The sequence below is a fragment of the Mchenga conophoros genome, linkage group LG10 (assembly GCF_057382185.1).
Source record: "Mchenga conophoros isolate Kocher_MC1m ecotype Shallow Benthic linkage group LG10, M_conophoros_male_GT1.1, whole genome shotgun sequence".
Lineage (NCBI taxonomy): Eukaryota > Metazoa > Chordata > Actinopteri > Cichliformes > Cichlidae > Mchenga > Mchenga conophoros.
In genome coordinates this window covers 25,407,937-25,429,888 of record NC_140535.1, presented here as the reverse complement: position 1 = coordinate 25,429,888, position 21,952 = coordinate 25,407,937, and the positions used below count along the sequence as shown (strand labels likewise).

At 38.2% G+C, this 21,952-nt stretch overlaps 2 protein-coding genes across 2 annotated transcripts; both read left to right on the top strand.

Annotated features, from left to right (window-relative positions):
• Window positions 1-6,052: 6,052 nt before the first annotated feature.
• On the top strand, window positions 6,053-9,362 carry LOC146566031 (uncharacterized). Its single transcript, XM_085290185.1, has 7 exons — window positions 6,053-6,172; window positions 6,412-6,469; window positions 6,725-7,045; window positions 7,450-7,716; window positions 8,096-8,362; window positions 8,561-8,650; window positions 9,271-9,362. Exons 1-7 carry the CDS (start codon window positions 6,053-6,055, stop codon window positions 9,360-9,362), a joined length of 1,215 nt encoding a protein of 404 aa, XP_085146311.1.
• A 2,997-nt stretch (window positions 9,363-12,359) lies between these two features.
• Window positions 12,360-14,378, top strand: LOC146566030 (uncharacterized). Its single transcript, XM_085287983.1, has 4 exons — window positions 12,360-12,477; window positions 12,687-12,746; window positions 12,843-12,901; window positions 13,006-14,378. Exons 2-4 carry the CDS (start codon window positions 12,723-12,725, stop codon window positions 14,345-14,347), a joined length of 1,425 nt encoding a protein of 474 aa, XP_085144109.1. The 5' UTR covers window positions 12,360-12,477; window positions 12,687-12,722; the 3' UTR covers window positions 14,348-14,378.
• Window positions 14,379-21,952: the final 7,574 nt, after the last annotated feature.

Sequence of the window (21,952 nt, the reverse complement as noted above, 5' to 3'; positions counted from 1 at the left end):
ATATTTGTACAATAGTACAATAAAATCTGTGCTCTCCTCATGTTTTACATAAATCTGTCTCAAAGTGTTACATTTATTCTCTGTATGTATCTCAGCCATACAAACCATTACGTTTAAGCCAAGCATAATGTAGAAAGGGACAACGCTATAATAACCTTGCATTCCTTTACGTGTATTAGTTGGTGATTAGTGATAATTCTTGTGATGATCTAGTAAAAGCTGTAGCCTTTAGTAGTAAATGTAAAAACGCATAGTATCAGCACTCATCACATGGTGGAGCCAAAGTTTTTACAGTTAACTAAAAGCAATAAAATGCAGAGCACGTGATCTGCAAGATCTTGTGAAATTCACTAAGATTTAAAAGTTTGATTTGTAAACGTGGAGACAAATCTGTAACTATGTGCACAGAAAGGTGTTATTTATAAGACAATGAATGTTTTTCTGAAACTGCTGAGAATAAAGACAAGCCATCAGTTGCAACTTGCCCATTCATTATACTGGCTCTCAGTTTTACATATGAGTTTTGCTTCACTCAAATGTTTATACATAAATGTGTGTGAACAGACTTTTCTTTATCTCTTGACATAAATCCGGTTCGTGCTGTCTGCCACGCAGTACTTCAGAACATTCAGACATTAGTGTGTCTGTAGCAGAGTCACTGAAAAAGGAAAGAGTTGTGGCTTTAATGTAATGTGGTTTTCACACCAGGATGTTAACTGATACTTCCTTTTGCTTCTTTTCCACAAACTTTTGTGATGCAGACTATAGTGATAAATGTACATTGCAGGACATAAAAAAACAAAGTAAACAGTTGACATTAATCTTGTGAGTGATGAAGAGCACAGGTTCAGGCTGTCTGCCACGCTGTGGCAGTGACTTAAGCCTATTTTAAGACATCAGCTACCTTGTGCAGTTAGTGTCAGGCAGTCACAGGCACACATACTACATGGGATAAATTATATGATATGCAATTTTTGTGTTTTCATAAGTATCTATTACAGTATCTTTGTTTAAAAACAATAAACAAAATTCTCCATCATCATATTCTTAACAGAACTGAAGCAGGAGTATCTAGAGGGTTCAGTATCTAACAGGCAGCCATAGTGATTACCTGACAGCTGCTTACTGGGTGAACAGGTCTGCTGGTAATGCAGTTAATATGAGACTTGGCCTGCATCATTTTGACCAACCGTCGATGGACCAACTGTTCGTGGACTTTAGCTCAACTTTCAACACTGTCATGCCAGACACCCTTTACTAGAAGTTCACCCAAGTTAGTGTGTCCACCTCCACACATCATCATTACTTGCCGCCAGGGGTTTTTTTTTCCCCCACTGCTCCTCTTCCTCTACACTAATGACTGCACCTCAGGACAACCATCTGTGAAACTCCTGTAGTTGACGGATGATACCACCATCATCGATCTGATCCAGAACAGCAACGAGTCTGCATACAGGCAGGAGGTGCAGTCAGAACCACCGGAAGCTTAACCTGTACAAGACTGTGGAGATAATATTATATTATTATTATTATTATCCTAGGTTGCGGTTATGGCTGTTAAGGTCTTAGTTCTTAGGTTTTGTCAAAAGGTGTTCCATGTTGTGTCCACTCTGTGCCTTTCTGTCCCACGTTTCAGGTCTCTGTGTTCTGTCTCCCTGGTCTCTATCAAGTTTACATGTCTAGAGTTCAATCAGTGTGTTTCCTGTTTTACTTTGAAGGTCCATGTCTCATGTCAGTGTTTCTAGTTTTGCTTCCCTTGTCTCGTCCAGTCTAATTACTCCCAGCTGTGCTTTCCTTCTGTGTCTCATTTTCCTCGTTATACCTCGGTGTATTTAAGCCCCATGTTTCTGTTTGTCAGTGCCTGCCAAGTTTGTTTTGTATATTCAAGTTTAGTTTTTCTTGTGTCCAGCATTAAAGCTGCCATTTTGAGTTTAAGTTTTGCCTCTGTGTTGAGTCTGTATTTTGGGTCCTTTTCTGCCTCCCTGCACACAGACCTTGACAGATCCACCTTTTCACTGAGTTTCAAGTAGTGATGGGCAGATGAAGCCCCATGAAGCACTGAAGCTTTTCATCCAATTGGTTCACCCCAACGCGAAGCTTCATGAAGCTTCATTTGCTCTAGCAGGACACCTACTGGACGTAAAAATAATAGCTGGCATGAATTTGAAGAGTGTGGCATTTTGCACACAGCCTGTAAATGTCAACAACAAAAGGAGTGTGTAAAACATGTATATTGTAGTGATGGCAGTACACTGTGTATATTTATACTGGCAGTATGGGAAATGATTATTTGGAAATGCTTGAAATGGAAATGATCATTTACTGTGAGGTGAGGTGTGGTTGGGGTGTGGACAGTGGTTGTGCTTTTGTAACGTTGAGGTATGGTCCTGCCTGTTCACATTTTATTCTGTAAAAACTAAATTTTCACTGCTTTTATGACCTTTTTAGTGGGGAGAACATAGCTAGGATTTAATGATTTAACAAATCTTTTGAATCCTTTGTCCTCCACAATGCTAAATGGCTGGGAGTCCTCAATCACCATGCTGACCAGGTCTTCATCTATTTGAGATTGTTCTCCTGAGGAAAGACAATAAAGATAAAGCACAAATATAAATATCACACACGTAACTTATAACAGTTGTATAATATTGTTATATCATTTAGTAACATTACTGCATCCTATATTATCATTGCATTTGATGGCTCACCTGGTCTTGCTCCACGATCGGTGTCCCCCTTATTCTCATGCAAAGCTCTGTAGTGCCTAAGCATGGATGAGGTGTTGTTGTTATATCCCAGCTCCCTGGCACATAGCAAACACTTCACCTTGTACAAAAGTCAAGACAGCTCAACATAAATTGTATTGCACCATCAGTATCATGAAAATACATCTTCTGTAGAAATTTACATACCTTGTTGGGAGGAATAAGATCAAAATGTTCCCACACAGGGGAGGACATCCTCCTCTTCTTAGCTGGCTCCATTCTCTCCTGACTTTCCTCACTCTCATAAACCTCCATACGGTCTCCAAACTCTCACTAACCGCAACTCTCCATCAAACACCCACATTTTTGAATGAAGTCTGAGGGGTTTATATCGCTGTCATATCTCGCGGCAAAGTTCGAACCACTTCATGAACCAGTCACGTGGTACAGCCGGGCAGCGAGGCTTCGGACGTCATCATTTTCAGCTCCTCCCATAAATGAAGCAAGCCTCGATACGCGCTTCGCGGAAACGCCCCCTCCATTACTCGACACACGCTCCGAAGCCTCGATACAGAACGTCCCATCACTAGTTTCAAGTGGTCTTCATATACTGTATACCCTAGGCCCAGCAGAGTTTGTACTTCTAGCAAGTTCAACCTGCCACAAGAGCTGTTGGCCATCTTGTACACTGCCATCATCCAGTCTGTCCTGTGCACATTAATCATTGTCTGGTTCAGTTAAGTCCTGACACAGGACAGGGCCAGACTGCAACAGACAACCAGGTCTGCAGAGAGATCACCAGTCCTGATCTGTACACATCCAGGGTTAGGAAACAGGAAGAAAACATCTGCAGACCTCTCACATCCTGGACATAAACTGTTCAAATTCTTCAAGCTGCCACTCTGTGAAATAACCCACTGTTATCATTCACGTCCTACTCACATACAAGTTGCACTACTCAATTTGTACTATTAAGATGAATATCTAAGGTTCATCCAAAGTTGCACTATTTGTCATTTATGCCCAATTTATAGTTTGTTATAGTTTGTCAATATCCTGGCATCTGGTAGGAGATATTGGTTCATGAAATCAATAATAGTGTGAAACAGCTTTGTTCCAGAGGCAATAAGGCTGCTAAACTCACTGTAACATTCACAAAATAAGCCATCTTTTATACATATTTATTTTTAATCTTTCCTTGTGTTTATTTCTTTGTGTTGTGTGGTCTCCATGTTGCTCAGATCCTGGCCCTGAGAAACACAATTTTGTCCCAGTGTATTTGAAATATGATTGGAATTGGAAAGGCAACATGCAACTCCAACAATCTCCATGAGTGTACGTGAAAATCTTCAGCAAAGTATTGATTAGTAGCTTTAACACTCAAAAGTGCAACAGAAATGCTCCTTGGAATGTTAGCCTTTTGAAGTGACATGGTTTTTTTTCTTTTTAGATAGAATTGTATTAATCCCTTGGGTCGGTTCCTCTGGGAAATTTAGTAATTTTGTACCAGATCATTTAGCTAGTTTTAAGGTGCTGTAATCACATTGCTTTTGAATTTATTTCATCTAATATATCTGTGTGTGTGTTCTTTCTTTGTGTCTTAAAATAAACATGTTAGTCCCTCAAATGTTTATACATAAATGTGTTTGAACAGACTTTTCTCTATCTCTTGACATAAATCCTGAGATGAAGATCACAGATTTGTGCTGTCTGCCTTGGAACATACATGTTTGTGTGTCTGTAGCAGAGAAACTGAAAAAGGAAAGAGTTGTGACTTTAAACTAATGTGGTTTTCACACCAGGGTGTTAACTGATTTAACTGATACTTCCTTTTGCTTCTTTTCATAAATGTTTGTAATGCAGACTATAGTGATAAATGTACATTGCACGATATAGAAAAACTAAAAACATAAAATAAACAGTTGACATTAATCCTGAGATAAAGAGCACAGGTTCAGGCTGTCTGCCACGCTGTTCTTTAGTATATAGCACCAGGTCGTGGCATCAACAGTAAGTTAAGCCTATTTTAAGACATCCGCTACTCAGTGCAGTTTGTGTCAGGCAGGCACAGACAGACATACTTGATGAGATAAATGATATGATATTCAACTTTTAGGGGTTTACATAAGTATCTAGTGCTATATCTTTGTTTTAAAAGAACAAACAAACAAATAAAAAATCCTCAAAATAATATTCTTAACACAACTTGGAAAAGGAGTATCTGGACAGTTCAGAATATAACAGGGAGCTATAGTGATAGATAGTTACACATTTCCATGATAAATAAGAAAGTGCACATAGTATGTTCATAGTGTCAATGCAGAGCTACACACCAGGGCCACTGCTTCATCCACGAATCTGTTTTGGTGTTTGGTTCAAACTGTATAAGGTCAGAGCAGCCTTTATGGACCTGAGAATCACCAAACGCTGCAACTCTGAAGTAATTTGTTGTGATTGTGTTTCTTTTTTGAGGAACTGATATAACAAGGGATGATTTAGTTGTACTTGCTGTTGAAGAGTTGAAAAACTCTGGAGGCTTTCAGGACTCTTAGTGTCAATTTGTCTGGTCCAGCCGCACGTGACACACACACACAAATGTTGGCATGCACCACCAGCTGTTCATAGCGAGCACTACAGGCTAATCGGATATTAAGAATTAAGTGGTTTATCTGCATTTTTTACATCCAGTTCTCATCTATTGCTCAGGTTATTGTGGCTCCTTGTCCTGGTACATGTAAATGAAAAGTACACAAAAAATAAGAATGAACATTTTTTAATAATATGAGAGAAAGGGTATAGCAAAGCATATTGTTAAATCAACATAAATATCAATTGAAATCAATGTAATGCTCAGTAACTGCATTCACAATAAGTCTAGTACTTCTAGTACTTTATCTAGTACTTTAGTTAAGTAAAGAGAGATTCTAACAATGAATTCAACATGATTCTTTTGATCAACATAGTTCAATTGGCAATTTGACTCTGATTGCCAATTATAAATGAATTCCCAGTGTCATAGGAATTACGCACGACTCCTCTGAGCTTGGATAGAGCTCTGAGTAACGTGAAAGAGGCGAAGATTGGGAGGAAGTGTTTTGAGTAAAGGAGTCTGGAAGGGAGTATGACAAATATGGAGTGAGATTTAAAACACGTAGACTGGAGGCTGATTGGCTTAAAGATGGAAGGCAGAGAGATTATTGGTACAGACCAGTGATGTCAGCAATGAGCTTGATAGCGTGACAAAGTGGAAGTGGTGAAAAGCAAATACTAGCCAGTGAACACTCAGGTAGTAGACAGATGTATAGTTACAGATCTTCCTTATTACGCATAAGCTTCATTAATACTCAATGCAAATAACTTCTTCCATCATTCTCGCCGCACAACTGAAAAACACAAGAGCGTATCACCCAGGTGCCAGTGAGGAATTCACAGGCAACAAACTGCAAAAGAGACATATTTTAAATGTGGTGAGTGACTTCTTTGACTGTTGTCATGGCATGTAAACAGTTGGCCTATATGCATGTATAAACTCCTGTTGATCTACTATGTAGATAATCCATACACACATAATCTATATTATCCAAGTGAAGTGTTTATTAAAGTGTCTATTTCTAGATACAACTGAATTTGGCTGTACACTACACATGCACAACACGAAATAATAAATGTCTTTGTTGTTTCTGATATTCTGATTCTGTCTCAACAGAAAATGATTTCGATCTACGTGATCACAGTAGCTTTGGCAGTGACTGCTGTGGGACAAAGTACGCATCAACCTTTTAATAAACTAAGCGCATATTTTGAAGTCATTCATAAAACAATTTTATTAAACAATGGAACAATGGAATTTTTGTCATTTTAGCTTATTATTTAATATGTGGTCTGGTGTTTTTAGGGATATAAGTTTTGTCAATAATGATAAACACAAATGTTTTATATACAGCAATTTCTATTTATTAAACAAATGACATTATTAATTTCTATTTTTGCATGTCTTTATTTATTCATTTTCTTACCAGGGTCTTCAGAATGCAATCCAACTGAACCTGGACCCCAGACGTGTTTTGGAGTTTTAGGAGAACCACTCGTTTTTTACATACCTACTAATCCACATATGAAGACAAGCTTGAAAAAGAGTACAGAAAAAATTTTAACCTTAATAAATGATACATTAATTAGTCTCAATGAAAAATACAAGAATCGTACTATATTTTTCCCAAATGGTACATTGAAGCTCGAAAAAGCAACAAAACATGACTCTGGAGAGTACAGCATGGAAACACACAGTTCTACTGACGGTGTGTTATTGCACACAGTTAACATCCATCTACATATACTAGGTAAGACTAAAAACATATTCTCTTCAAATTTATGTGCAGTAACATAAAAACAAAATGTGTTACAGATCTAAAACCAGAAATTTAAAAAAAGAAAAATACATTTTATTCATCTTGAAAAAGGATGAAGGTGTTAAGCAGTGTGTGTCAGGTCCAAAATTCAAAACCTGTAGTTTGTTAGACAGTTTTTGCAAATACGTACATGAACAGAGTTTTCAGATTATGCTGATCATTGTTATTGCTGGTGGCTGTACATTATATGAGTTGTCAAATATTGATTTTTGTGCACACATTTCAAACACATGTGTACGCACTTATAAAGATTATATAGCAAGAGATGATCTGGCAGTTGATCTTGTGTTGCAACTGGTACTGCCTCTGTAAGTGACTATATGTTTGTCTTTCAGCTCCTGTGTCAGAACCAGCTGTATCTCAGGTGTGTTTGTCACGCAAACAGATGACAGTCAGCTGCTCCTCTGAAGGAGATGAAGTAGAGTTCACCTTGTTTTTGGATGATAACTTGTTGATACAGCCTACAGCCAACAGTACAGAAAACAACAGCGTTTCAAATGTTACCATCAACTTACCTGGTCAGCTGATGGGAAACCTGACATGTGTTGCTCAAAACATTGTCAGCAGAGGACAAACAATCATCCACCTTACAAGCTGTGCAGGTAGTGTTCTTTAATGTATTTTATCAAATTAAAAGTTAAGAAAGAAAATATCTTCAAAATTGAAAAACACGCTATATTTATTTTGTCATTTTGTTGAGCAAAATGTCTGAAGATTTTGCAAAATTTGCAATCTGCATTTTTTAAATACATTTTGTGGAGACCTATATGAACAAACTTCCTGGATTATATTCATAATGGATCTTGATATATATTCTTTCATGCAGTATTGCTGGTTATTTATTGTATTTTTTCAGACACATACATAATACCTAGTATCTACATGTATCTCTCATTTAGGTGTACATAGGCCTTACAGTTTGCAGTGCTGTCAGTGAATGTTATATTGCAACTGACACTGCTGACTATATTTGTCTTTCAGCTCTTGTGTCAAAACCTGCTGTATCTCAGGTCTGTTTGTCACCAGAACAAAAGACAGTCAGTTTTTCCTCTGAAGGAGATGAAGTAGAGTTCATCTTGCTTTTAGATGATAACCTGTTGATAAAAACCCAACCCAAGATTGCAGAAAACCACAGCATTTCAAATGTTACCATCAGCTTACATGGTGAACTGATGGGAAAGCTGATGTGTATCGTTCAAAACAATATAAGCAGAGAACAAACCATCATCCACCTTATAAGCTGTACAGGTTTGTATTTCATGGAAATATAAAAAGTTTTTATCTATAGCTTCCACCTGTATGGATAGGTTGGCTTTCAGAAATTTAACAGTCTGCTGTATTAAAAGCAAGGACAAATCTAGTACAGCGAATTGTTGTAACTCTTTATGTACCATCCAGCATTTACATGATCTCAACTCTTAAAGCATTCATATTTGATTTTTCTAGGTACCAATTCTCCAGTTTCTGTGGTGATTGTGGTTGTACTAACAAGTGTTGCCGCTCTACTTCTCACTTTACTTTTTACTGTTAATAAAGGTAAGAGATGTTATCTCATGTCTTTATTTGTCTCTCTGAATTCTGAAAATTAACAAAAACTTTGTCAAATCAGTATGTATGCACATATACAGTATATTAAACATTAAAGAAAGTAATATAGTAAAGCAGGAAAATTATGTTTGATGAATTATTTCTGTTACATCACTACTGTGCGGTATGATACTTTAACACTTGGACTGTTTTTACAAGCTTTTAATGCATCATTAACATGATGTGACGACACCACATTTACATTTCTGTTGTTACTTCTTTCAGATGTTGCTGTAAATAACATTTTTTACTCCAAAATTGTATATGAAGAAAACATCACTCACACAAAGGCCACAGCCAGATGAGGGAGTCAGTCTGAGGGCTTTCTTATTTGGAGGAAACAGTGCGAACCACCACGCCACCATGCTGCATCTGCTCATACATTATTACTTATTTACAAGTCTGCACATTTATAATTTTTATTCTTTTAATAATGTTTTACAATTTTGCTTGGTAGTGTATGTTTTGATGTGTATGATAAAATATAGTTCATATGAGATATCCTTGGATATTAAAACAAGGCTCTGGTCAGCAGTGTTGGTGCTTTGCTTACATTGTGTTTTGTTTAGGAAATGTGAGCCGTGCCTCAAGCATCACAGCTACTCTTCACAATGTGACCTTAGAAACCACAAACTATATCCTGTTTTCACTGAGCTGCTAAACCACCACTGCTGTAGCTGCACAGAGGTCAGTGTGCAACTACAGAATCGGTATCATGCATAACAATGGCTTGTTTGTTCATTATTACAAATCATAGTAGATGATCCATAATAATAAATGCTCACTCATTCTTATGAAGCAACAATAAGAAAAACATGAAGGGCACACGAGGCAGCTGGCAATGAATTTACACATTATCCTGTTTCATTGTAGAAAGAACTCTAATTGACTAAGTAACATTTTAATTAAAATATTTTATGTGACACAAATGCAGCACTGATAGGAATGTTTGTTGGTTGTTTTATCCATAAACGTTATTACAACAAAAGCAAGCATAACAGATAAGAGAAATAATGCTGCATTTTACTTAATGCACAAGTTGATTTTTCTTTCTTTTTTACATTTTCTTTATTTGTATTACTTTATCATTATCAATTGGTCTGTGACAATCTGTAATGTTGGCTAGTACAGGGAAAGAACAGTGCTCGAAAAGCTCCCGGCCCAGACGGTGTGTCTCCTGCCACCCTCAGACACTGTGCAAACGAGCTGGCCCCAGTGTTTTCTGGCATTTTCAACTCCTCACTGCAGGCATGTCATGTGCCTGCCTGCTTCAAGTCCTCTACCATAATCCCTGTCCCCAAGAAACCTAGGATCACTGGACTAAATGACTACAGACCCGTGGCTCTGACATCTGTGGTCATGAAGTCTTTTGAGCGCCTGGTTCTCTCCTATCTCAAGACCCTCACGGCCCCCCTCCTGGACCCCCTGCAGTTTGCATACAGAGCCAACAGGTCTGTAGATGACGCCATCAACATGGCCCTACACTTCATCCTGCAGCATCTGGACCCTTCTCACCCTGGACACAGTCTGTTTGACCTGCTCCCCTCAGGCAGGAGGCTCCGGTCCATTCGCACCAGAACCGCTCGCCATAAGAACAGTTTCTTCCCCTCTGCTGTTGGACACACGAACAATAACCGTATGACTGTTCCCACCACTAACACATGACCCTACGCTGTGTTCACTGCATCATTCCATGTTTGGCACTGATCACCACCTGCACTCATGTATATATTATGTATATATCTATCTATCTACTTAGCACTTTTAATTCTTATTCTCATTTTTATTTTCATGTCTATTTAAGCTTAATTTATAACAGTATGTTTGCACTGAAGCACCGCAGCAATTTCCTAATGTTGTAAACCCGCTCAACATTTGGCAATAAAACCCTTTCTGATTCTGATTCTGAGACAAGACGAAGCTTGATTTGCATTTAATGCAGTGATCAGCACTGACCACATGATGGGGCCAAAGGCATTTCTATTAACTAACAGTGTGAAGGTTTCATATTAGATACAAACAGTAATGATAAACTGACAGTGTGTTTTACATTTGCCTGTTTTTTCCATCTTTAGTGCAACATGGCCTTAAATACATTTGGGTAAAGTGTGCTGTTCCTGTAAAAAATAGATATTCTAGTTGATAACTATTTTTTTAAAGGCTTAAATGGCATCAACCATCAGTGACAGCTCTTCATGTCAGTTTTTTTTTTTCCAGTGGAGTAAAATATTTACCACATTTTTTTTTCTTTCAAGTTCATGAAGGAAAACTGTCATCTGTCACTTGTCGGGTTGAAGGAAGTAACTGAGAAAGAAAATGGACAGGACGGCAGAGTTTAATGGGTGAAAATTTAGCGTACATAATTTCTTCAAACTCACTCTCACATCATTATTTACACCACAGAACACTACAGTTGAAACCACATCCTTTTATTCCCCAGATGTTAAGTCATCTTGTCTATATTGAGCCAGCACTCTCTTTTTTTTTGGTTGTTCATTTCTTTGTTTTGTCCAGGTTTTCTTAATATAGTTTTTCATTTTCTTCAATACATGTACATTTTCTCACTTCTCATGTATATCAGAGTATCCCTCAGCACTTTTCTGTTTTTTCATGTGTTTAAATGTAAAATACAATTTACAAAACTATTATATTTCATTCACACTCATCTGTACATTCCATGAAGTGACCTAGTCTGCAAAAAATCAGCATCTCCCTTAAATTCTTTGTACCTGTTGACTGAGAATTCAACATGTCTGCCATGGAAAAGGATTAGAAGATTGAATTAGAAGATTTTTTATTTACTTTTTACAAAGACATTTTCTGAGGATAAGCAAAACATTGCAATGCATTGGGGGGTTCTCGTTCTCGCTAACGTCCAGCATGATTTCTACCAGCTTCCACTGGCTGAGACAGAGGTGAAGGATGGGGTTTTGTCACTTCTCAAGCTTCCACTGATTCAAGACGGGCTAATTGGACTGTAGCTTATAGGAAAAAACAAAACAAGCCAACAAATAAGCAAAAAAACAAGAGAAGACAAGCCCCCAGAAAAGCTCCTGCTCTGTAGGACGTAACAAAGCACTTTACCATATACAGATGACATGCACATAAATATAACCAAGCATGAGTGAGAGCAAAGTGAAATATGAAAACAGTACTGAAGGAGAAAAAATAATCAAAAATGCAAAAATTAAATAATAATGTAATTTTTTGAAATTACATTATTATTAGGAATTTAAATACACTGCTCAAAAATTATTATGTTTTTAAATGAAAGATTATTTAATTTAAAAAAGAAAAAAAAATCACTTCCTGATCAGAGTATAGCATCAAGTCAGTTAAATTGCTGGGATATTGCTCTGGACAGATCTGCCCATCTAATTAAAATTAAATTGAAGTGAATATCATGTTTATGAGACACTGTCAGTGTGCTGTTATATAACTCAGGTATTTTTTAAGGCCTGACTTGTTGCATTGATGCCCATTGCTTTACTGTCCTGTTGGATGTGTAATGTCAGATCCCTTGTATCTGACATTTGATTGGGCATCACTGTGTTGCTATGGCATGATCCTGGTAGTTATTGTTGTTAAAACAATAAGAATAACAAATTCAAATTCAAACATTGCTGCATTCTTCTGTAACTGACAATTCCAAACCTGCACTCAGTCTCCTCATTACACTGGTTCTGAACAGACACAACATTTGCAAACTTTGTTCAAAAACTACAACTATTTGACACAAAACTGCGACAGCAAGCACAGACAAACAAGTCACTGAAGTAAGGATTGAAAGATTTACTTTTAAACAATAATGATTAAGACCTGATCATAAGGTTGTTTTACCTTGATTGCCAGCTGTTCCTGTTTTTATCTTCATTTCTTTTGTATTTAATCACCTAAACAATGCTGTAATGATACAGTTTGATTGGATATACATTGTTGAAACTGACTTGAAAATGTATGGCAACTGTCCTGTAATGTTACACAGAGAAACCAAATCCTGCGTGGATCTTTCTCCTGACAGATGCCTAAAATGGCTCGAGCTGTGGTAAGTTACTCTTCACTGTGTCTGTTTCTAAACATTAAATCATGTGAATTCTTAATGAAAAATACAACAACAATAATAATATTTAACTTTTTAAAGGAAAATCCACATCTTAAGAGGTTTAACTCACAAAGCAGCTCAGATGTCAGCAGTGACAGGTATGTTTGCTTTTCAATTTAAAAAAAAAAGGACATTAAAACATCTGTTTCCATCATATGTTGCAAAAATAATCAGCTGCTGAATTTTCTTGTTATGTGTGCAGCAAGTACTGCTTCCAGGATGTGGGGATCTTACCGCCTCCTAAACGTATGAGGCTGATGACGTGGGATCTTCCCCTGCCTCCAAGTCCTCCATCATCCCCTGTAAATGATGACAATACTGATCAAAAGTGTATCAGCGGGCTGCCTTATGATGTTCCATTGCCTCCGCGTCCTCCACCTTCTGAAAAGAAGTATGCTTCCCTTCGTTCCCTTGAACACGAGAGGTCTTATTTGATGCCTCTCAGTGTCCTGGCTAATATTCCACTGCTTCCAAGTCCTCCACCATCCCCTGTGTGTGCTGAATACATGAATCCAAAGTGTGTCAGCTCTCTGCCTCATGAGGTTCCACTCCCTCCAAGTCCTCCACCTGTTGAAGCTTTTGGTCCCAGTGGAAAGAATCCAAGTTCAACAGTGTGGTCTGTAGGTGATGAAGAGGAAGAGTTAATGCTTAAGCTCATCAGGCTGACGCTTCATGATGTTCCACTGCTTCCACGTCCTCCACCGTTTGAAAAGAAATATGCTTCACCTCTTTCTCTAAAACACAAGAGGTCTGATTTGATGCCTCTCAGCCTCCTGGCTAATATTCCACTGCTTCCAAGTCCTCCACCGTCCCCTGTGTTTGCTGAATACAGTGATTCAAGGTGTATCAGCCCACTGCCTCATGAGGTTCCACTGCCTCCAAGTCCTCCACTGTCCCCTGTGTTTGCTGAATACAGTGATTCAAGGTGTATCAGCCCACTGCCTCATGAGGTTCCACTGCCTCCAAGTCCTCCACTGTCTCCTGTGTTTTCTGAATACACTGATTCAAGGTGTATCAGCCCACTGCCTCATGAGGTTCCACTGCTTCCAAGTCCTCCACTGTCCCCTGTGTTTGCTGAATACAGTGATTCAAGGTGTATCAGCCCACTGCCTCATGAGGTTCCACTGCCTCCAAGTCCTCCACTGTCCCCTGTGTTTTCTGAATACAGTGATTCAAGGTGTATCAGCCCACTGCCTCATGAGGTACCACTGCCTCCAAGTCCTCCACCGTCCCCTGTGTTTTCTGAATACAGTGATTCAAGGTGTATCAGCCCACTGCCTCATGAGGTTCCACTGCCACCAAGTCCTCCACCTGCTGATGCCTGGCCTCAGTCAAAGGACACTCATAAGGTCCTGCATCCAGATCTAAAATATGACCGTTCTTCCCTGGACGATGAAGTGGCCTTTTTCATGTGTCCCACAGAAAAGCCTCCTGGTGTAACCGCTCTTGACGTTTCACCACGTCCACTTTATGAATTTCCACACCTTTCAGAGAAGAGATGCCTCAACTTATCTACTGTTGCTTTCCTTTGTCTGGATGATTAAAGATGTGTTTGTTGTAATAAAATAATTTTTGAGCAAATACATGTTGAGATGATTTGGTTACTTATGATGGTTATAATTATTCAAACAGCATTATTGCTGATAAACTTTTTCTACTCATTTTCTCCATGAGCTATTTAGATGTCTATTTTGAAGATCCATTCACATTATTATTAAATATGCTTATTCTCAGTAGAGTATATAGCTACAAGGAATAAATCCATTTCTACCAGATACTCATTAACAAGTTACCTCAACATGAACCACTTAAATAAAGCAGGCATTAGTGGAGTGCACAGATGGGAAAAAATGACTACATGCCAGCATTTACCCACAGACAATATCGGATACCGACTTTTTCCTTAGGTCATGTGGAATAATGTTTAAGATGTCCCAACTTTCTCTCCTTGCTTCTCTACCCTCTGTGTTTTATGGGGTGACTGCAGGAGAAAAAAGGAGGGCTTTCCCCTCTGCCTTACACCCCTTCTTTGAAAACATGTGGCCTGGGAATAATTGGGTTACAACTGCAGCAGACCAACGAGTTGGCCTTGATTTGGAGAATGACTCCATTTACTTTTGTCTGACTGCCTGCTGCTCCCACAGCTGCACCTTTTATCCTCTATTCAGGATCAAGATTTTACTGTATATGCCTGGCAGGCAGCCAGATGTGAGAGTGGAACACAGACTGAGCATTAGTATACAGGACTACCCTATTTATAAATATTTTACATGTATTCAATTATTAAAGCATCACTTTGTCTCAATTCCATTTTTAAAGTTCAAACATCATCTTTTCACACCTGTAGTTATTTTAGTGCCCCTGAAGTCCAAGAAGGTCTTACAAAGTGACTTCTTTCTACTCTACAACAAAACAAAAGAACAGTGTTCTGATGGTCACCAGTGATGAAGTTTTTAAATTTTTAAAAATGTGACTCACTAAACACTAAATCACACTACATTTAGACTAAAATATGATGAATTAGATTAGAATTAGAATTAGATTAGACATGAGTCTCATTTAACCCTTCATGATTCATGAATATGCCCAGGACTGCCATAATGAAAGAACTGGACTTGAATGTGTGTTTATGACAGGGAGAAAACGTTCATTAATAACATGTTCTGTCTGCTGTTTAAACAATAGCTAATGCATTAGTAAACCTTCCCTCCAGGGCATTAAAAAGGAACATTATTTTGTTTTCATGGTCACCTGGCAACAAACTTTGTCTGCTGATTGGACCGTTCCATATAAGGACCATCAGAGGCCAAGGTGCAGAAACCGGTCAGCAGATATTATCAGATCCTTTCTGCGTGTCTGTTACCACAAGTTGAACCTTATGAACTGTGGCAAGATTTCCTCATGCCATCTGTCTTCTTTATCCAAAACCTTTCCACCAATCAAAACAGACCAAACCTTTTCCAGCCCTCCTCCCATTTCCCATTTAGAACCCAGTAGCTGTTGGTTTCTTTTCAGCTGGGAATAGGATAAAGGAAGGTCAAGGTCTCTGAGCAGTGTAATTAATGTGAACTCATTCATTTTTGGAATAAGCAGCAGCTGGGCCTGCTTAGTCTCAGTCAAATTCTCAGGGTCAGTCAAACAATGAAGGCTCTTATCTTCAAACAAAGCCTCCTTAGTTAATGAAGTAAGTAAACACAATGAGACACACAGCTAAAGCTACTTCAAGATTCAAATCTAAAATATAACTGAATTAAATGAATTATACAAAAATAGCTTTAGGGAAATACTCAGTGAAATAAGGTTGCTTTAAGTTTGTCAGAAACACTGCACAGCTTTGCAGCTTTGATAACTTTTCGTGGTCACTATCCATCCTGAATAGCAAATTAATTAACTGGTCAAGTAAGCATTCATGCCAGTGTGGAACACAATAAATCCAGTGTAATCTCTGTCCAAAAATGGAACCCTGTTTTAGTGCACAAGCAGACCCTTCCAGAAAGTGTCATCTGGAATTTCACAGTAATGAACCAGCGCTTGAACCCATGTTCCAAATCATTGGCACAGTAGGCCAGATGAAATAGTCAGTTGGATAAGCCCACACAAGCACAGTGCATGCACAGACTCGCAAATGCACACAGGAGAAACAAAACACATGTACATGCTTATATACATGCGTGATATGAATATAGGCCCCAAATCCAGTTTCAGTCATTTTGTACACTATCAATCTCACTCACTCACTCACTCACTCACACACACACACAAATACACACAAAGACCTCCTTTCTGACCATGGAAACCATGGAGATGCCAAGCAAACAAGCGCTCTCATTTGGCTGCCCAGCAGCTGGCAGGCAGCTTGTTGGCCTGTGTCTGCACCAAGTCACTGTGTCAGATGTGTGATGGGACACCATACAAGCCCAATTCAACCATTAAATTTCATTACTTCATTCATGGGCGCAAAGTTAACTTAAATTGATCCACTTACCTTATAGGTACTTTATTAAATGAAAAATTGAGATGGGGAGATCTGTATTTTTGTCAAGGCAAGTATTAAACGTAAGTGTTTTGGGTATCTAACATTGTCCTTGATGCAAGTTTGTTGGGTCTGTCGACGAGGAATGCATGTGCTTACAATTAACTACATTTCTGAGCTGGGTTGAGCTGATCGCTCACATCCATGCACTGTTATGTTGTGTTTAAGGGTCACAGGGTTTAATTGGGCTATTTTCATACTTTGTTGTCTAGTTTTAGCATGCTCTCTTATTCTATAACATCACAAACCAAATTTCTTAGTGTCTGCTGCAAAATTACAACATCATTGTTGGAGGGAGGCTATTTGAAGCATTTTAATTTCTATTATTGTTGTCAGCTGTTGATTGTTTTTGGTTATATAAGATGACTTGAGGCAAAGCTTGACATGATGATTGTGGATGAGAAATGTGGCGGTATAATAATTATGGTATAATTCTTGGTAATAGGACTAATGTTGGCTTTTAGGAAAGAGCATGGTCTTGAAATTAGTGCTTATTTTCTCTCTCTCTCTTGTTTTTTCTCTTTGACTGCTGCAGATGGTCACATCTTTTTTTGTTGTTGGTGTTTTTGTTTTTTTGTTTGCAGATGATCACATCTAAATAGCCAGGTTACTTGTACCACATATGAAGAATGATTGGAAAAATGTTGGACTCTGGGCCCTGGAAACCTGAATTGGTTGAGCAGCTGGACCCCAGTACAACACACACATACAATGCTGGGTAGGTGTAGGTGGATATTTTTTTCAGCAATAATTCACGCTTGTTGTTTTAGAAGTTACAGTTTCGTAAACTGCCCGAGAGCTCCCTCTACTGGCTGCTTTGTATTATTGTTTGATTACTTTGAAAAAAGCAAAATAGAGAAAGCGAAAATTCCGACATGGCTGAACGTAATGGCGAAGTATTATTGTTCTAAGCGGATATGGACCTTAAAATGTTGTTGCTTTGTTGTCTCTTTCTTTTGTTTAAAATGGTATGATAATTTGTACATTTAATTGAGTATGAACGTGTTATTTTGCAAGCTTGCTGTAAGCGTGTATCAAGCTAGTTTACAATGTTAGTTAGCTATTACAATATTTTATATGATTTCAGTTTAACAATCGTCAAATAGAAGGTCAGAGGCCATTCTTCAAAAACACAAAAAAGAAAAATACCTTATCTCGCTTGTCTTGCTATCTAGCTGGTGAAAACTAGGAAGCTCAGGGCGATGACAGCATACTTGTGCTTTGCAGCTTTTCAGCCATATTGCCTCTGGCTCAGTTCTCACCTCTTCTCTGGTCCCAGCAGGCCAGTAAAAACAGGGAAAGCACGATTAGTTGATCGATCCCAGGTGTCCTGCCAGCATCCTTGGCAGTGCCCCCAACCCCAGCACACTATCTCTTCCCTGTTGTGGAGCTGCAGACCACACCTCACCCATGTGTGCCCATGTGTCCAAAGACCCTGATGACAGAAACCTGAGATATTGATAGCCCAACTGGGGAGAGCTGAACCCCTTCACCAGCAGGTGAACAGTGAATACCAATCTTAGAGCAATGGGGGTGTATTTGGAAAGGCTTCTACAGCGCTACAGTATATTCTGTGTGCTGCTCCTCGGCCTACTTTAATGGATACCACTTTATTCAATAACTCGAGTTAGTTCAAGAAATCCTGCACATAAATCTTCCCTCTGGTAACGTAATGTTGTGTTTGATGTATAAATCACCTTTGAAGTGAATATGACTTGAAAAGAAAAGGCAGCAATATGCTGTGTGTTTCTGTTCTTCTTCTTTAGGGCATCAATCAGTCAGCAGAGCGCTTCAGTGCATCTGGGCAACAGATCCTTTTCCCATTCACACTCAGTACATTTATAACCAAGGATGAAACTGGTCGGCAGTTGTAGTAAAACTTTGTGCCACTTTCATGGTAGGCATTAAAGTGGGAACTGTACAATTTATTACACCTGTGTATTTTTTGCAGGATTATTCATATAAAATCTTTATATCTTTTTTTCACAGCAAATGTCTTTTAATGTATCTTTCCTGTGAGCTTCTCTACCCGTGCACTGGACAATACCCATCTTTTAGTACTCTTCTCATCTAGTATCACAAATATCCTAGTTTACAGAAGAGTTCCACATGAACCCTCTTTCCCTTCAGTTACATTGCATCCATTGTGTGTCCATTGTAACCTTTCACCAGAGAACATTAAAATGAAGTTTTGAGGGCTGTGCTCCCTATGTAGGATGACCTCCAAATAACATTTAGATGAGGTAACATTAACCTTTGTCCTGAAACTAATCAATATTAATGCCATTCTTTTGCCTGGGTGGCTGCCAGCTCCTCAGGGCAGGGCCCACATTGGCAATGCAATAATAGCTGGAAAACCTGGCGATTTTTATTCTTTCACCAAAAGATTCCTTACTGACTTCAGGTAACAAGGTTAAAACATGTCTTTATATTTGTTTTATCATATTGCAAATGAGAAAGCTCATCAAGTTAATTAGTTCCATTTCTGTCCGTATCTTTTTGTGAGTCTCATACACATTATTCCCAGTAGGTTAATAGAGTTTCCCACTGCAAATCTTTATTTAATGTGCTGAAGTGAACTGGAAGTCCGGCATGAAATATTCACTCTTGAATGCACATGAATCAAACTTTGTGGTAAGTTTGAGTCATAAGTCTGAACGTGGGGATGAGCTCATGTTTGTTAGCGACATGGTCTAACTCATTGGTTTCATCAAGGCAGTCTGCAGAAAACCTCTGCACATCTGTGGATCTATCAAACATTATGTCATATTAGCACAACTATAATTACACAATCCCAGTCATTGGCATTGGAATGGAGTAAACTCAGTGTGTGAGAGCGGGTGGTTTTGGAGTTTCTCAGTGTAATTCTTCGATAAGCTGTTCACAGTGTGGCCTTTAACTTTGAAAAAACATTTTTTTGTCAGTCTTTATAGAAATATTGCCCAAAGGCTCCTGTTTCTGGTTAAGGAAAAAAAGTTTTGAAATTAAGTAAAATCGGATGAATATCATTGTTTGATTGACTCCTATAGTCAAAACGTAACCATATGTTGTACTAAAAGTTCTTCTTTTTATGAAGATACAATACAGCCATATCTCCAAAATTGTCTTTTGGGAAATAAAGCCATTTTTTGGGGGGGATGATAGAGTGAATGCAAATTTATTCCAAGTCAAATGAGGCACAGAGTACACTATTATAAGATTTTTTTTCTAAATAGATAAGGATTCTTGCGAGGCTGGATGACCTCATTTTACCACATTCACCTTGATCCATTCATCAGATTTCCATTTTTTTTCTAGTCTACCTTCTCAGGTACGTGATGTATTATTTTGAGTTGCTGAACTTGTGTATCTACTTTGTCTCTCTTCCATCTCTGCTCAGACTTGCTCTTTCCACCCATATCATTGCCAATCACCCCTTTGTGCAGTCTTTTGTTCATAGTTTTTATTTATAATTCTTTTTTTTTTTCTTGATTTTTGAAATTCATATTCTCACATTTCGTTCGAAATATGAAATCCCTGATACATTGATGGCATGGACCAGTATGTAACCTGAAAGCATCTTTGTCTTTTTAACTCAGAGGGATAAGAAAAAAAGATGCAATCACACTGCAAGCATGGCAAGTGATCAAAAGATTAAACAAATAAAGTGAGAGGCTGTATGCACCTTGAACCAGTCTGAAATTAAGTAGAATCTGATGAATATCATTGCATACCAGTCTATCACAAGACAGTTATTGCTAAATTCACATGTATACAGCTCATTTTAACACACGTTAACGTGACATTTTTGGATTGCAAGTGATGGTTTCAGCTTAGTTTCATCCATAAACAAAAGTCAGAAGACAAAATACAAATTTAGGCAATCCTGATATCTGAAAAAATCCCCGACTCTCTTTTAATGAAGAAAGACTCTTGATGTGGAAACCGATCCACTGCCTCCATCTGTCGTAAATACACCTCATCCAGAGTCAGGTTTTGGTGAGAGTATCCAAAACATAGAGCCATCTGTTTGCTTTTTATGTTCACTTTTTTTTTAAACAGACTCAACAGGGCAGATATTTTTGCACTTTTCTGAAAAACAAAAGATCTTCTAGCAAAGCCCTCTTGGCAACTGCATGACAGCTCCTCTGGCCATTTATATTCTTCAGAATAAACAAAAACCTCACAGGGTATTCGTTACATGTAGCATATGGCCTGCATATCTTTAACACTATGAACAAATATTGGCTAATTCCCGATCTGTCTTCGAATGCCACCTTATGTCATCTGTTTGCGGTACACTGTGGATTCTGTTACCCTCCAGTCAAGTTAGTCCAAATCTTTAAACACAAATGACATGCTGTTGACACGATTTCCAAGTACCTTATGTTTCTTTGCTGCAAAATTAATTTGTCACTCTTGTTTTGTTTAAATGTCAAGTGTTAGCTCAGTTCAGTATAAGCAGTTTAGTTCAGGGCGGGGTGACATATGATTAGGCAATTTAGCTTAAGTAACTATAAGTCAGAGAGCACATAAGGTACATCTGACAAAGGCTACACAAATGACCAAACTTGATACATTTAATCTATTTCAAATCAGAAACATCCATGAAACACATGCCAAACTTTTTTATTTGAGTGAGTTCATGTGAAAAAACAAGTGTTCAAAAGTGAAGCATGTGTTACTTGGTTACTTTCTACCACGTTTTACTAAGAGCTATCAAAACAGTTTACATTATTTTGCTAAGCTGTATGACTGAAAAGATCCTCCTGAGGTTTGGTTCAGGAGGATCTTTTCAGTCTCACTTGAGTGTGAAGTCCAGACTTATTTCTCATCTAGTAGCTAAGTGACAGTGAGGTCATGGTGTTGCTGTCTCAAGATCAGTGACTGTCTCTTTCTAAATCCCCTTTTAATGAGAATCAAAGCAAAGCGTAATCCAAGCTTCAATATCTTTTCAGGGCCAACTTAAACATTAAGAGGATTGAGAGGCTTCCATGCACAAGAATCTCTGCAAACAAACCATGGGTGTACACAAACTGTGTGGCTTTTTCATGCTTTTGTGAAGATTTTTATCACTACTATCCTTCTATTCTTTTTATACCCTATTAAAAAAAAAACAACCCTCAAATACCTTCAC